At 27.5% G+C, this 14,108-nt stretch overlaps 3 protein-coding genes across 11 annotated transcripts in view; 2 read left to right on the plus strand and 1 right to left on the minus strand.

Annotated features, from left to right (window-relative positions):
- The window catches only part of LOC122509101 (protein-tyrosine sulfotransferase), a 363,218-nt gene extending 355,616 nt beyond the window's left edge, over positions 1-7,602 (minus strand). For 3 of the 5 annotated variants that reach the window (XM_043622879.1, XM_043622880.1, XM_043622876.1), the window contains exon 1: positions 6,934-7,597. The gene's annotated coding sequence lies outside the window, so the exon portion shown is untranslated. Of the gene's footprint in view, positions 1-6,418; positions 6,880-6,933 lie in introns of those variants that run through there. The other 2 variants (XM_043622878.1, XM_043622881.1) reach the window with 2 other exon arrangements.
- Positions 7,603-7,738: 136 nt separating this feature from the next.
- Positions 7,739-13,975, plus strand: LOC122509099 (protein MTO1 homolog, mitochondrial). Of its 5 annotated transcripts, none has more exons than XM_043622872.1 (10): positions 7,739-7,755; positions 9,426-9,705; positions 9,807-10,103; positions 10,707-10,883; positions 12,053-12,460; positions 12,604-12,776; positions 12,937-13,386; positions 13,470-13,573; positions 13,691-13,751; positions 13,824-13,975. In XM_043622872.1, the coding sequence occupies exons 2-10, from the start codon at positions 9,483-9,485 to the stop codon at positions 13,911-13,913; spliced, it is 1,983 nt and encodes a 660-aa protein (XP_043478807.1). In that variant the 5' UTR covers positions 7,739-7,755; positions 9,426-9,482; the 3' UTR covers positions 13,914-13,975. The 5 variants fall into 5 exon arrangements, with proteins under 5 accessions (XP_043478807.1, XP_043478808.1, XP_043478806.1 ...); XM_043622873.1 differs by lacking the exon at positions 7,739-7,755 and adding an exon at positions 7,769-7,813; XM_043622871.1 differs by lacking the exon at positions 7,739-7,755 and adding an exon at positions 8,311-8,423.
- LOC122509102 (MKRN2 opposite strand protein) lies at positions 8,618-9,438 on the plus strand. The gene has a single exon (XM_043622882.1). The coding sequence runs from the start codon at positions 8,764-8,766 to the stop codon at positions 9,367-9,369; it is 606 nt and encodes a 201-aa protein (XP_043478817.1). The 5' UTR covers positions 8,618-8,763; the 3' UTR covers positions 9,370-9,438.
- Positions 13,976-14,108: the final 133 nt, after the last annotated feature.

A 14,108-nucleotide genomic window follows, 5' to 3' on the forward strand; every position in this document is an offset into this window, starting at 1 on the left:
ATTTTTTATTAGAATAGGTTAAAAATATACCATTTTTGGAAAATAATTATTTTCCATTTTGGATGGAAAAAAAAATTTCTTTTCCTTCGAATCTTGACAGTCGAAAGGACCGAGTTAAAAGGCAGGTTAATTTAGAGTTGTTGAAATTCTTCATGTCATTGTCTGAGCCTAAAAATTTTGAAAACAATATAGGTTTATTTTTTCAGTTGTATATTTTACAATACCCAGTAGGGTGTCTAGTACTGTTGTCAAATAAAATTCCAGGACTTTTCCAAGTTAAAAATATTTTTTTCCCAGGTACAATTTAAAAAAATTTAATGCCAAAAATGAAATGAACAAGATTAAATTATTTTATATCTTTTTAGATTAAAAACTAATCATTTCATTTTTGGAATTATTTATTTTAAATTCTAGTAAAGACAGAAAGTTGGTTAAGGTCTCATTTTAAACCTAATTTTTCCTAAGTTCATATTATCAAATAATAAATTAAAAAAACATCTTTATTGTTTAAATGCAATTAGCAATAAAATGTGGGCCAGTGTTGAAAATCCATAGATACTGAATAAAATCACTGTAGTGAAATTGTTAAAGTTACTTTTTTTATATTTTTCAATATTTGATGATCATTTGCTTTAGGCATTACGATATTACCCCATAAATCGCACATTGAGAGCGTATAGCCCCTTTTCCTTATAGAATATAGATATTCTCATGTTCTGTTCATATTACATAACATACTCAGCCCAAGGGAATTTACCGGAAATGAGCTTTGAATTTCGTTCGGCAGCTTTTTACTCTTGTTTCGCCTGCAAAGAATTTACCTGTTTTTAAATTCCGTTCACATCAAAGTAATATTCTTCCAGAAAAATATAAAATACTCGATCAACAAGTTTCTTATTATACTGTTAAATTATAAGTCAATGTACATATTTTACATATATAATTATATAATTCTTAACTTTCATTAATTTTCATTCATTCTTCATTCAACTTTAGAAATACGATTTTCCTAATTTCAGATTTTCAATAAACGAACGAAATTAAATTCCCTCCCGTTCAAACTTAAATTTAATTATAAAAATATTATTCGGTATTAGAAAAAATTTATTTGTATTTGTTTAAACACAAATTTTTTTTTAATTCTGTATTAAACAACAAATTTTTAAACGGAATAGACGTTTAATATAATTAAATTTAAAATTATAAAAATTTAAGAGAAGTTCAATAATTATAATTATTGAATAATAATATTATAATATAATTTTTAGAAGTAAAAAATTTATTTAAAAGTTTAAGAGGGACTTTACATTTTAAAAATAAAATTATACTTACGCTGACTAACTTGAAAAATTTAAATAAAATTTTTTAAAAGAATTTAATTACTTTTAATAGAATGTAAAGAACTTTCAATTATTTCAAAAAAGGTTCAATTATTTGTTTATAAAAATTCAATTATCTTGAAACAATAAAATTAAAAAATTTTTTAAATCTTATTTCTCGGAATTTAAAAAAAAAACTTTGCGAAAATTCAATTTTATTAAAAAATGTCAAGTGTGTATCTTTTTTAAATTAACTAATAAAATTTTTAATTATTAATCTTCGCACTAAGAAACATGAATACATTAGAATGTGACTTTTTAAAAAATTCAATTATTTATCAATTATTAAATTAAAATACTTTGAAAATTCGATTTGTTAAAAAGTTTTTAATGAAATTCTTTAACAAAAAAGCGATTTTTAAAAACAAATTAAAATAATAAAATTTTTAAAAATCTGTGGTTAGTTAATAAAATTTCTTTTTTTTTATGAGATTCTTGTATATCAATATATTTTTAATTTTTAACTTTTTTACGCGGGCAGTACCACTGCCATTTTTTTACGAAATATGTTTCATTATAATAACCTTTTCTTAATATAGTAGCTAAATATTTGCAGAATGTAAAAAAATTTTTAAAAAAGTAGTAATAGTCACGCGAGTTCGAGAGGCCTTTTAAAAATTTTTGGAATATATACACGCACACAAATGTAGCAATGTACATTTAAAAATTCATTCTGACTGTTCATTAAAATTTTTTCTTTGATATTCATTTCAACATTCATGTAAAAGAATTTTTCATCACTGGAGGGTTTCTTTTTTTGTTATAATATTTAAGAATAAATAATGTTATAACATGCTTTTGACTTTGTAGTGCAGCTTTTTTATAGATTACCTTTGAAAATATCATGACAATCAAATATAATTTTTTGTTTTTGAAAAAATTCACATTTTCTTGTTTTTATTGTACTTCTAATGTTTATTATAGCCAAGGGGGAATTTTTCATAAAGGTACAATTAAATAGAGTAAAATATGCTTCGGTTAGAATGCTTTTGTGACATGTTCTGATTGGAAATCTCATATTAAATTGTTTGCTAGATCAAAAGCAGTTTAATCTTCAGTTTATTGCTTTACGCTTGACAACTTTATTTCATATACGCGCAATTTAGATGCCCAAAACTTAATATACACGGATAAATTCTCTCATATCAATCCCACTTCCTCTTGATAACATATTAAACAATCCATTTTTTCATAGAAATATTACTTCTTTTTTTGCTCTCAACATTCCGCAAATGATCTGAATTCCGCAATATAAGATTCACTTCAAGCGGAACGTCACGAGCTTCTGAAAGTTTGACCCAAGCTTTTAGCTCAATCCTTTTCTACCAGAAAGAACTGCGCAAAGAAAAAGTTCACTTGCTATCCTTTCAATGACATAGCGGCTATAAATTTTAGATGCGAATGTGGAACTTTTGCTTTAGTGTGAAAAATAAGACTCTGACAATAAAACAGTTTACCCATAGCAAAGAGTTTTAAAATCGTTTAAATAAAATAATACTTTTTATTCATGATCCCAATATTATACAGAAAGTCTATTATATTTTTTAATCGCTACCGTTTATTCAGTGACAATTTAAGAAATTATCAATTTTCTAATTGTTTTGGAAGCGAAATGTATATTTTAACAAAAATTTACATGTCCTTCAAAGTTATACCATAAGAAGAAAATATGCATTAAAATTGGAGGAATCTGCAAAAATGAAGACTACTTGCGGAGCAGTTGAAGATTAAGAAAACTTTCATTTAACATTCTGGTAATATTGAAAATATTGTGACGAAAAAAGTAACCTTGGCAACATTACAGATACAGCAATTATAAAAGTATACATTTACTTTCTAAGCGAGAAGAAACAAGTTCTTCGACTTAAAAATGAATATAAAAGGCGCCAATGACTAAATATAGAAAATAGAAATAATTCAAGTTGCGATGCTGCCTACTATAATATGCCACTTTTAAAATTTTAAATAAATATAACTTCAAGTATATTATGCTTTTAGTTTAAGACCCATAATGAAGCTGAAGTCCGTAATTTATATTTGGGGCATTCCACGCCAAGTCGGAAATCATTTTGCTTTTGCATCTCAAATTTTTTTTAAACATTTTTTTTCTTTTAGTACTCTTTGAAATGAGCTACCTTGATTTTTTTCAAATTTTTTCATAGGGCGGTTCAGGAGATACAGATTTTTGAAAAATGACGTTTTTTACGTAATTTTTTTTAAGAAATTAGCACTAAGTTAACAATTTTTAAGCCTTGTCCAATTGTGGGCAAACAATGGGATCTATTTATTTTGAAATTTTTAATTTTTATATACGCAGTGGTGGCCAAATGCCTAACTTGCCATTTGACAAAATCACATAAATTTTTCACAGCAAATGTGTTTTCAGACTGAATCTCTCCAAACTTAACCTTCTTATTCTGTGTAAAATTTTGATTTGGTCAAATGGCAAATTAGGCCTACCGTTTTGCACTGCGTACAAAAAAATTAAAAATTTCAAAATAAATAAATCCCATCGTTTTCCCACGATCGGACAAGGCTTAAAAATTGTTAATTTAGTGCTAGTTTCTTACAAAAAATTTTGAAAAAAATTGATCGATACATATAGAGTAGAACGGGGTGAAATAGCCAGGGTGCAAAAAAGCCATTTGACTTTTATTTGAAAACTATTAAACCGATTTATCAGCTATTTAGAATATAAATACTATCAGTCAATACGCAACTTTTGATACTAGTTTGGATGTTGTACCTATAGTAATATAGTTTTTATTGTAATTTTAATTTTTGAGTCGTTCTGCGTATAATATTTCGATGAACTTTTCGAACATATTACAACCTGTTTAAGTGAACATGTAATAAAAGTAAATGTTTGTACATAAGCAGAAAACTATACTCAAAACGTATACAATGTTAATTTTTGGAAATTGAACTGAATTTAAAATTTATTTTAGCTTTTACAAAAAATGGTCTTGGGGGTGAAAAAGCCAGGGACAAAAGCCATTGAATATTATGTGAAATTCATTTGTTTTCTACTTAAACTAACCTTCTAATTTTACAAAATTTTCGCGTGTTTACTTAATAAAATTAATTAAACACGACGAAAAAATAGTATAAAGTGCGTTAAAAATAAACAACGAAAAAACGGTTGCAACAAAATATGGCATCTGTGGTGAAATTTAAGGAAGACTTTAAAAAAAGGTACAAAAACTTGTCAGTGTAAATCGAAAACAGGTAAACTTTACATAATATTCAATTTTTCTTGATAAAAGCTCTTTAAAATTTATTAAAATATTTTAAAAATAAGATTATTTGTCATGTAAATAAAGGAAATCTATAAAAATATCAAAATTAATAACATATTTTGCTAAAATCGCGAGGTGGCTTTCGCCCCCCACCAGGTGGTACAAAAAAGCCATTTGCAGAGCTTTCGTAAAACTCTTATAACTTAGTCCTTTCATGGGATAAAAAATATTTCCGTCAAGAATATTCAAGCTTAATAACTAAACTTTCCATGCCAATTGAAAATTTGAGAAAAAAGTTTTAAATTCAGATTTTATAAATTAAAATGTAAAAATGTGGCTATTTCACCCCGTTCTACTCTACCTTGTTAAAAATGAAATTTTACTTTAAAAATTTTAAAATCTTATCGTAAATTATTTTAAAATAAAAAGTATTTCTCAAATCTAGCTGTTTGTTAAATTAAAAATCTTAATCATCATTTGTATATTTTAATGCATTAATATTTATAATATAATAAAAAGAAAACAAAATATACAAATATTAGGAGGTTAAAGTTTTGAACGTTCAAATAAACGAAATTTATTTATTTCTTCTTCAAATTAAATTTTTATTACTATAATTTTGCGTCACTATTAAGCAAATTAATTATAATGTTTCTAAATGTAAAATTTGAGTTTTTAATTTGAATTGTAATCAATAATCTATGAAAATATTTTTAACAAAAAATATTTCGTTCATTTGAACGTTCAAAACTTTTTGTTCATCAAATATTTACGATTTTTAACCCTAGAAGGAGTAACTGGGGTGTCTGGACACCCCACAAAATATTCAAAATACGCCTCTAACTTAAAAAATGTTTTTTACGCTTTCAAACCTTAGCCATTATTTAAAATTTTTTTTAAATTTACCAAAAAATGAATAAAACCATTGCTTTCCTGACTAAAAAACCAATAAAATTCATTATTTGCAATTGACTTCATGTCAAATAGGAACCTTTTAAAACAAGATTGAAGCTTAAGCTTCAATGGGGTGTCTAGACACCCCAGTTACTCCTTAGAGGGTGAGTAAATTCACGTACTCCTTTTAGGGTTAAGCGTTTTTAAAGCGAGGTCCAATGGACCCCGCTTGCCCACTTACGTAATTTTTTTTAGCCCAAAGGTTAAATAGGTTATAATTATTATTCTTATTTTTCATAATAAAATAATCTTTTTAAAATTATTTTTCAATTGTATTTTCCCCATTGGGCCTTTTTCCTTCTACCGTTCCTTAAATCTAAAATTTAAATAATTCAGGTGCATTTAAAATTCATTACGATATAGAGCCTCTATAAAGTTACAACTTTTAATAATAATTCCCTGAAAATAAAAAAACTAATAAGATATATTATAATTTAAGGTAAGTATTTTTTAGTAGTGGTTAATTTATCAGACTTGCAAAATTAAAAATTTTTATTTCAAAATGCAAATTTGATATATCAAATTCTTGTGTCCTCTTTCAATTCTTCATTTACTTTTTTAAAAAGATCCACGTCTCAATATTTATGTATGTTTTAAATAATGAAATAAAAAATGACTATTAAAACGTGAAAAAAAAATCAAAATAAAAAAACAAATGCTCACACAAATTGACACTTGTGAGGAATATTATGAAAAAAATGTTTACATTTCCTTGTGTCATTACCCTTCGAGAGGAAGTTTAACATAATGTAAACATTCACCTCCACCACACGTTAATTGAAACAAAACAAAGCAAATACTTCCTGAAAATTTAAATGCTCCCGATTTATAAACATTATAACATACCTCCAGTTTTCTGCTCTCTGATATAATCTTCTAAATGACGTAATAATTTCTATTTACCGACTACATTCGTATACTTAGGTCATTCCTCTCAAATTGTAACACTTTAAGCAAACATCACACAAGAGACTAACTGTCAAATATAATCAGAAACACACTGTTGCTCTTGAAATTCTTTTTCCACTTTCTTTTTTTTTATTTAGCACTCACTCTAAAAAAAATGAAAATAACACTCCGAATTTAAAATTAAAATTCCATAATTAAAATTATGGAAAATCTGTGGCAAAATCTTGTAACATGTTCACTGACGCATCAGGTGTCAGTCACCTTTCAGTATATTTTATACATGCGGATGAAAAAATTGTATACACGCTTTCAGCGTTCAGTACCACGTGCCACTGTTTAAGTTTGAACTCGAGAAAGAAATCTTCGATCCGAAACGAAAAGGCATTATCATTCTCATAGCATTATAAGAAACGAAACGCGACACACCATGAAAAATAACCTTAAAAACTCACCTGTCGTGAAACCGATGAGACTCTTATGCTGTTGGTAAAAGATCTTCCAATCCTTTCACTCCTTTCGCAATCGTTGCTAACTCTTCGTTCACCGGGGGGATTGTCACACTGAACATGAGAAACACACTGTTTCAGAACACGAAACGCACTGCAGCGTCGCGACGTTACCGAGAATCCGTACACCACCACCCGCGCAGATATGCGGCTTGAAAATAATGTACAGGTGTGTTTGTATACCTCAACACATTTCCATGGATCAGCTGCTACCGTCACACGCGTTACGAATTTCGATGGAAATTCCTTGAACTACTACTCGACAACCACGAATTGACAACGATAGTCAATTGATTGAATGAATCTTGTGAAGTTACCACTGGTTGTTAACACCTTTTTCTGTTTTTTTTCTTCTTCCTTTTTTCCCAACTTTGTTGACACCAATTGCCTAAATAAACTGTATTTGTTCTTTATGTAATTTGCAATTATTTTTACTCACTATTTTCTCTTCGACTTGTGTATATATCTTCTGTAGGTAAGTAAGAAATTTAAATTCCTCAAACAGTAACGAAGAATTTTTGAATTAAGAAAATAGTTGATACGTTTCCCGACATTATCGCTGTTATGAACGAGAATATAACCGTTGATTAAATTCTCCGGGAATTTAAGAGAATGTAACATAACCTCACTTTTGACATAATTAAACTTTGGTAAATGCGTGTGTCCGGGGTTGTGTTTTTATTTAGTAGATTTAGTAGTTGTTATTTTGTTTATTATAGTGACTATGTATATTTAAAGATTTAAAAAATGACAAAACCAAAGAGTGTGGTCTGGAAATATTTTAAAAGCATTGAAGACAATAACACAAAAACAATTAAATTCTTCTGTAAATTTTGCAATTTTATCCCCAATTTAACTATTTTTATTCACATACAATTTTAAAATATATTTATTTTAAAAATGCATTGTATAATGTAAAAATATTATTCTTTATTATTTATAAAAAAATTATATATATATATCTTTATTATTTATCTATATTCTAAAGTATCTAAACTTTTATTCGTACTAAGTTCCGCATATTATTTTATGAATATAAATGAAATTAAATTTAAATTTATAAGATAAAAAATATGTGATTTTACTTTTTTTATTTATATATATATATATATATATAAAGAATTCTTTTAGATAAAAGTAATTATCGTAATTTTGCATAAATATATGTGTTTTTTTATTAATAAAAAATAATAAATATACATTATTTAAATAAATAAACTTAAGTCCTCAATATTCTCTTATATTATCTTGAAAAAAATTAAACTGCCGTACCTAATTTCCTTGGTTATATTACCCCAACTTAAATTCTCGAGAATTTAAAAACACTAACTGTAGCACGAGGTAGCTACAATCCCAGTTTATGATGCAAACAATTGTTTTGAAAAAATTTTCTTTCTCGTTTTTAAAAGTTTAAGTGTTTTTAGAATTTACAATTTGTAATGACATATAATTATAGTTAAAAATTGATCTATTTATTTTGTGTATGAAGTTTTGTGCACTGTGATAAGTTAGTCTTCAAAAGTTAAATTTCAGAAACTAATCAGGTTTTACAAAAGAAAATAATTAGTAACAAAGTTTTACAACTTTTTTTTCAGTTTTTGTGTGTTAAACTATTCGAACTGAGTTATTATTTACAATTATTAACCAAAGGCTTTCTAAATATAATTTTTTTTATCAATTTCGTGACATAACCTCAAAAATAAAGTTTATTACCGCGATAATAGTCTTTTTTTATTTAAGTACGATAGAAAAAAAGTATTTGATTTATTTTTTCTAATGACTTCACGTCCAACGATAATATGTTTCAAGCACTGTTCGGAAAAATCGATTTTTTGCAATCAAGTACCACTTTTATGTCCACTTTGTAAAAAGTTAATTGTCACTTTTACCTTGGAACCTTTTCAAATTCCGTATCCATTTATAAACGCAAATCAAAATCCGACAAGTATTGTTTTAAGACCATCGTACGGGGATTTTCTTCACGATTTCAATATAAATCAGGATTTACATATCGGAATTGTAGATTCGAATTGTCAAATTTTTGAATTCGATAAACGTGGTTTAATAAAAAATGATTTTACAAAGTGGACCAATTGTGTTGCATTGAAATTAATTCCCGAATCGTGGGAATCACATTGGGACGAAACACTCGAAATTATTGTCAATAATACAAAATGGAATATAAAGAATTATCATGAAATTTCAATGAATTGTTTTAATTTTATTATTGAATTTCTGGAAATTTTGAAATTTGAAGACATTCAATTTATGAATAAAGAAGAAATGTGTGAAACTTTCATTTTACCGAAACTTCAAGAAGCTATTAGATATATTTCATTGTACAGAAAATTAATGAATGATAATTACTTCATACAGGATTAATTTTTAGAAAAATATTTTTTTGTTAATATTTTAATTAAAGATAAATGATTTTTTAGATTATTGAAAATTTTTTTGACAAATTGTAAATAATGTTTTACATTGTCGGATTTTAAATGGGTTTGAGAAATTTGTCATTTTCTACTTTAAAATTTTCGATTCTTGGAAGAAAGTACGGCTACATTTCCTTGCGCTCTTTGCAAACATTTAAAAGTAATGATGAAAATAAATTCGACGTTATTGTCATTGGAGGAGGACATGCTGGAACAGAAGCTTGTACGGCTGCAGCTAGAATGGGAGCAAAAACACTACTTGTCACGCATAAAAAAAGCACAGTTGGTAAACGATTTTTATTTATTACTAATTATAGTTTTCTATTTTATCACAACTAGTAATGCAATTTTTAAGATTTCTTTAAAATAGAAAATTGAAATTTTTAGGTGAGATGTCGTGTAATCCATCATTTGGAGGAATTGGGAAAGGTCATCTTATGAAGGAAGTCGACGCCCTGGATGGTGTTTGTGGACGAATTTGCGATAAATCTGGAATTTATTATAAAATTCTTAACCGCAGTAAAGGTCCGGCTGTATGGGGTTTGAGGGCTCAAATTGATCGTAAATTGTACAAAGAAAATTTGCAGTCCGAAGTTTTTAACACACAGAACTTGGAAATTTATGAATCCGCTGTAGAAGATTTAATACTTCAGAATGAATCTCAATGCTGTGGAATAATATTAAGTGCGTTACATTTCTATTTATTTATTTAATTAATAATTGTTTTTTTACAGTGGTATTTATAGCGACTGAGACTTCAATGAAATGAAATTTATGATTCATTACATTTCGAACAACTGAAAATTCAGTTAAAGATCATTTCGAACAGAAAAAAATTCTGTTAAATAATAATTTAGAAAAATAGGAACTGTAACAGATGAAATATCGGTAAAACGAAAATTAGTTCAAATAATCAATTGGACAAATGAAAATCTCTATTAAACAATACATCTGCAAAATAAAAATTAGAGCTAATGAATCTTCGGAAAAACGAAAATTAGATTAAATAGTAGTTCTTGTAAAAACAGCTTATGACAACTGGTGATTCGGCGAAGTGAATTTCGGTTAATTGTCATTATGTCAAATAGAATTTGTAGGAGATTTATGCGTCCCGAAAAAAAAAATATTAATTTTGTTTATAGATATTGAGCTTTCTGTAGGTGGGACATTTATGTCCCAGGGGCACTAATAAAATGCCTATTTCTTCATAGAAATTCACTAATTCTTTAAATACCCTATATTGACTGAAAAATTCCTATGATAATTGATGAATAACATATTTTTTAGAGAATGGTACGAAAATATTCAGCAGTACAGTTATAATAACAACAGGAACTTTTCTTAAAGGAGTAATTAATATTGGTTTAGAGAAGAGACCAGCTGGACGAATTGGTGACGAGCCAAGTATCGCTTTAGCGGATACTTTAGAAAGAATTGGATTTCGTATGGGAAGACTTAAAACTGGTAAATATCAATATTTGTATATATTTAACACAAATTTCAAAAACACTTTAAATTTATTTACACATATAAACGGCCAGTGCTCTTTCGTACATAGAGTACTAAGAATTAAAAATTAAATGGAAAGTAATATAATATAATGCGAAGTGATGACAATCTAATTAGTATTTGCAAGAACCACGTAAATTTATTTAATGAGATACCATAAAAATCAATAATATCATGGTATTGACTTGCCTCTCTACACAGTCTTAACAGTATCGAATTGGCACAAGAGTCAGTCCGATAACAATACTGTTTGAACACAGAAGGGTTTCTTCTTACTGGCCTGAAAGGAACAAAAAACTGCAGTAATGACAAAATCGACGGGCAATTAATAATCCTATTTATGATCTTAAATATAAAAATTAAATCAGCATATAAAAATCTATGTTTAATTAAGGGGATGCTCAAAACCCTTCTGAGCTCAGAGTAGTCGTGACTAAGGAAATCGAAAGGTAATCTTAATTGTCTCGCAACAAAACGTATAAATCTATTTTGAACACGCTTTAACACAGTGATGTAACATTCCTGATAAGGGGACCAGATTGATGCTGCAAACTCAATAATTGGCCTTACCAATGAGAAAAATAAAGTTTTTGGTGCCAAAATATTTTAAAAGCGATAGACGCTCCTAGTGATAAGACCCAAGACCTTATTTGCCCTATTAATAACGTTCTGAATATGATTTCTATAATCTAAGGCAGGGTCCAAGAGTACTCCGAGATCGCGAACCTGGGTAACCCTGGAAACCAACTCAGTACCAAGTAAATAATTAAAATTTATGACTTCTACACGTTTCGAGAAGGAAATGACGCTACATTTTTTTATATTTAAGGGAAGTCTATTCTTAATGGTCTACTCATGGAGTCGGTCAAGATCCTTTTGAAGATCAAGATATTTTTTGAAATAGAATATAGAATAAGAAAATAATGAGTTATACAGTTAATTAATAATTTATTATCAATAATAAATAAGACAATCTGGTATCATTGAATATCATTTTATCTATTTCAACCCTTAAGTACTACTTATGCTACATATTAAATTAATAGAATGAATTTCGTTTTAAACATTTTCTTGTCTTTATCAAAATTTTTGGATAATTGATTAATATTTTACTTTTATTCTAGGCACTCCACCAAGACTAGCAAAATCGACAATAGATTTTTCCCAATGTATGATTAATCCACCTGACAAATTACCGACACCGTTTTCATTTATGAACGAGAAAGTATGGTTGGAACCAGAGAAACAATTGAATTGCTTCCTAACGTTCACAAATGAAGCGGCAGCTAAAGTTGTTAAAGACAACTTACATTGTAATTTACACGTAACGGAGGAAATTACTGGACCACGATATTGTCCCAGTTTTGAAAGTAAAGTACTAAGATTTAAAAAAGATCGTCATCAAATTTGGCTCGAACCAGAAGGACTTGATTCACCTCTAATTTATCCTCAGGGAATGTCTTGCACTTTGCCAGTTGATAAACAACAAGAACTTTTTAGGTGTATTCCTGGTTTTGAAAAAGTCGAAATAGGTTTGTTCTATAGCTGATTTTTATTTCTAGAACTTTTCCTTAAAATTTAATAAAAGTAGAATTTTTTAACAATTAATTAATTAATTTTTTTTAAATTTTATATAATATTGATGTAAAAATTGCTATACTGTTTTTTTTTATAGTTAGACCAGGATATGGTGTCACTTACGACTACATAGATCCTCGAGAACTAACTCAAGAGCTTGAGACCAAAAGAATCTCTAATTTATTCCTCGCTGGTCAAATAAATGGAACAACAGGTTATGAAGAAGCTGCTGCACAAGGAATCGTCGCTGGAGCAAATGCAGCTGCAAAAGTATTAAAAAATTGCTGAAAAATTAATTCTTGTTTAGCAGTAAAAATTGTTGAATATTTGTTTAAAAAAAACTTTTTTTATGATAGAAAATAATGTTTGTTTACAAAATATGTTTATAACAAAATATGATTTCTAAAATTTAAATATTCTTCTCTTTTAGGTCTTGAAAAAACCACCTTTGTTAATAAGTAGAAGTGAAGGTTACATCGGAGTTATGATTGATGATTTAATAACACAAGGAACAACTGAACCTTATAGAATGTTTACAAGCAGAGCTGAATTTCGTTTGTCCCTAAGACCCGATAATGCAGATCGAAGGCTCACGTACAAGGGATTTGAAACGGGAATCGTATTAAAAGAGCGATTGGAAAAGACTCGTAATTTGCACGAAAAAATGTCGAATTGCATCGAATTGTTAAAATCCGTTAAAAAAAGTTCGAGTTCATGGGCAAAACTCCTTTCAATAAAGAGTACAACAACAGAATTAAAAACTGCTTTCAATATTTTAGGTATTACAAACTATGACATTGATTTTCAAACTTTAATTGAAAAAATGCCCGAAACTTTTGGACAATTTGAAGGAGATTTAATTTTAGCAAACAGACTAAAGGTACTAATTAAATTTTTAAAATCGAATTACATAAATATATGGAAAATATGAATAAAAATAAATTTTAAATTATTACTTTGTAGATTGAAGCAATTTATGAGCCTTATGTTGCCTGTCAAGAAAACGAAATTAAAGAACTTAAAATCAATGAACAAATGCGAATCCCAAAGAATTTAGACTACACATTGTAAGTAAATTAACTGATTAATTATAGTATTAAATTCTATTACAAAAAGTGAAAAAAGTTTGAAAATATTAATTTTACTATAATAGTTTGCGTTGAACTTGAAATTAATTTTTATAGAGAGTCTTTAAATCTTTCGATGGAAGATAGAGAAAAACTTATTGCAGCAAGTCCACAAACTGTAAGTAAACTATTTATAAATTGCTGGTTGCATTCACAACTATTTTCCTTCAGATTTGTTATTTATTTATAGATAGCAGCAGCGAACAAAATTTCCGGCGTAACACCTTATGCAATTTGGAAGCTGATAAATTTTCTAAAACGACTTGAACATGTTTCATAGTTGTTTTTTAATTTGCGTGTACAGCATTTGTATTATTTGTAAATAAATAATGTCTTAATTTACATTTTTTACTAGTTTTTTAAAATAATTTTTCCTCACTTTCTCGACAATTTGTAAAAGTCAATTTTCATGATTCTGGGAGTGAAAATAATGAAGTAGTTTCATTGAACCAGTTTAATTTTCTGAGAAACGACT

This window comes from Leptopilina heterotoma, unplaced genomic scaffold, assembly GCF_015476425.1.
Source record: "Leptopilina heterotoma isolate Lh14 unplaced genomic scaffold, ASM1547642v1 Lhet_6, whole genome shotgun sequence".
Lineage (NCBI taxonomy): Eukaryota > Metazoa > Arthropoda > Insecta > Hymenoptera > Figitidae > Leptopilina > Leptopilina heterotoma.

Excerpts from the sequence above, each read along its gene's own strand:
- LOC122509099 (XM_043622872.1), top strand. The coding sequence starts at position 9,483 with ATGGGTTTGAGAAATTTGTCATTTTCTACTTTAAAATTTTCGATTCTT. Across the intron at positions 9,706-9,806 it reads GCATAAAAAAAGCACAGTTG|GTGAGATGTCGTGTAATCCA; the intron begins GTAAACGATTTT and ends TGAAATTTTTAG. Across the intron at positions 12,777-12,936 it reads GAGCAAATGCAGCTGCAAAA|GTCTTGAAAAAACCACCTTT; the intron begins GTATTAAAAAAT and ends CTTCTCTTTTAG.
- LOC122509102 (XM_043622882.1), top strand. The coding sequence starts at position 8,764 with ATGACTTCACGTCCAACGATAATATGTTTCAAGCACTGTTCGGAAAAA.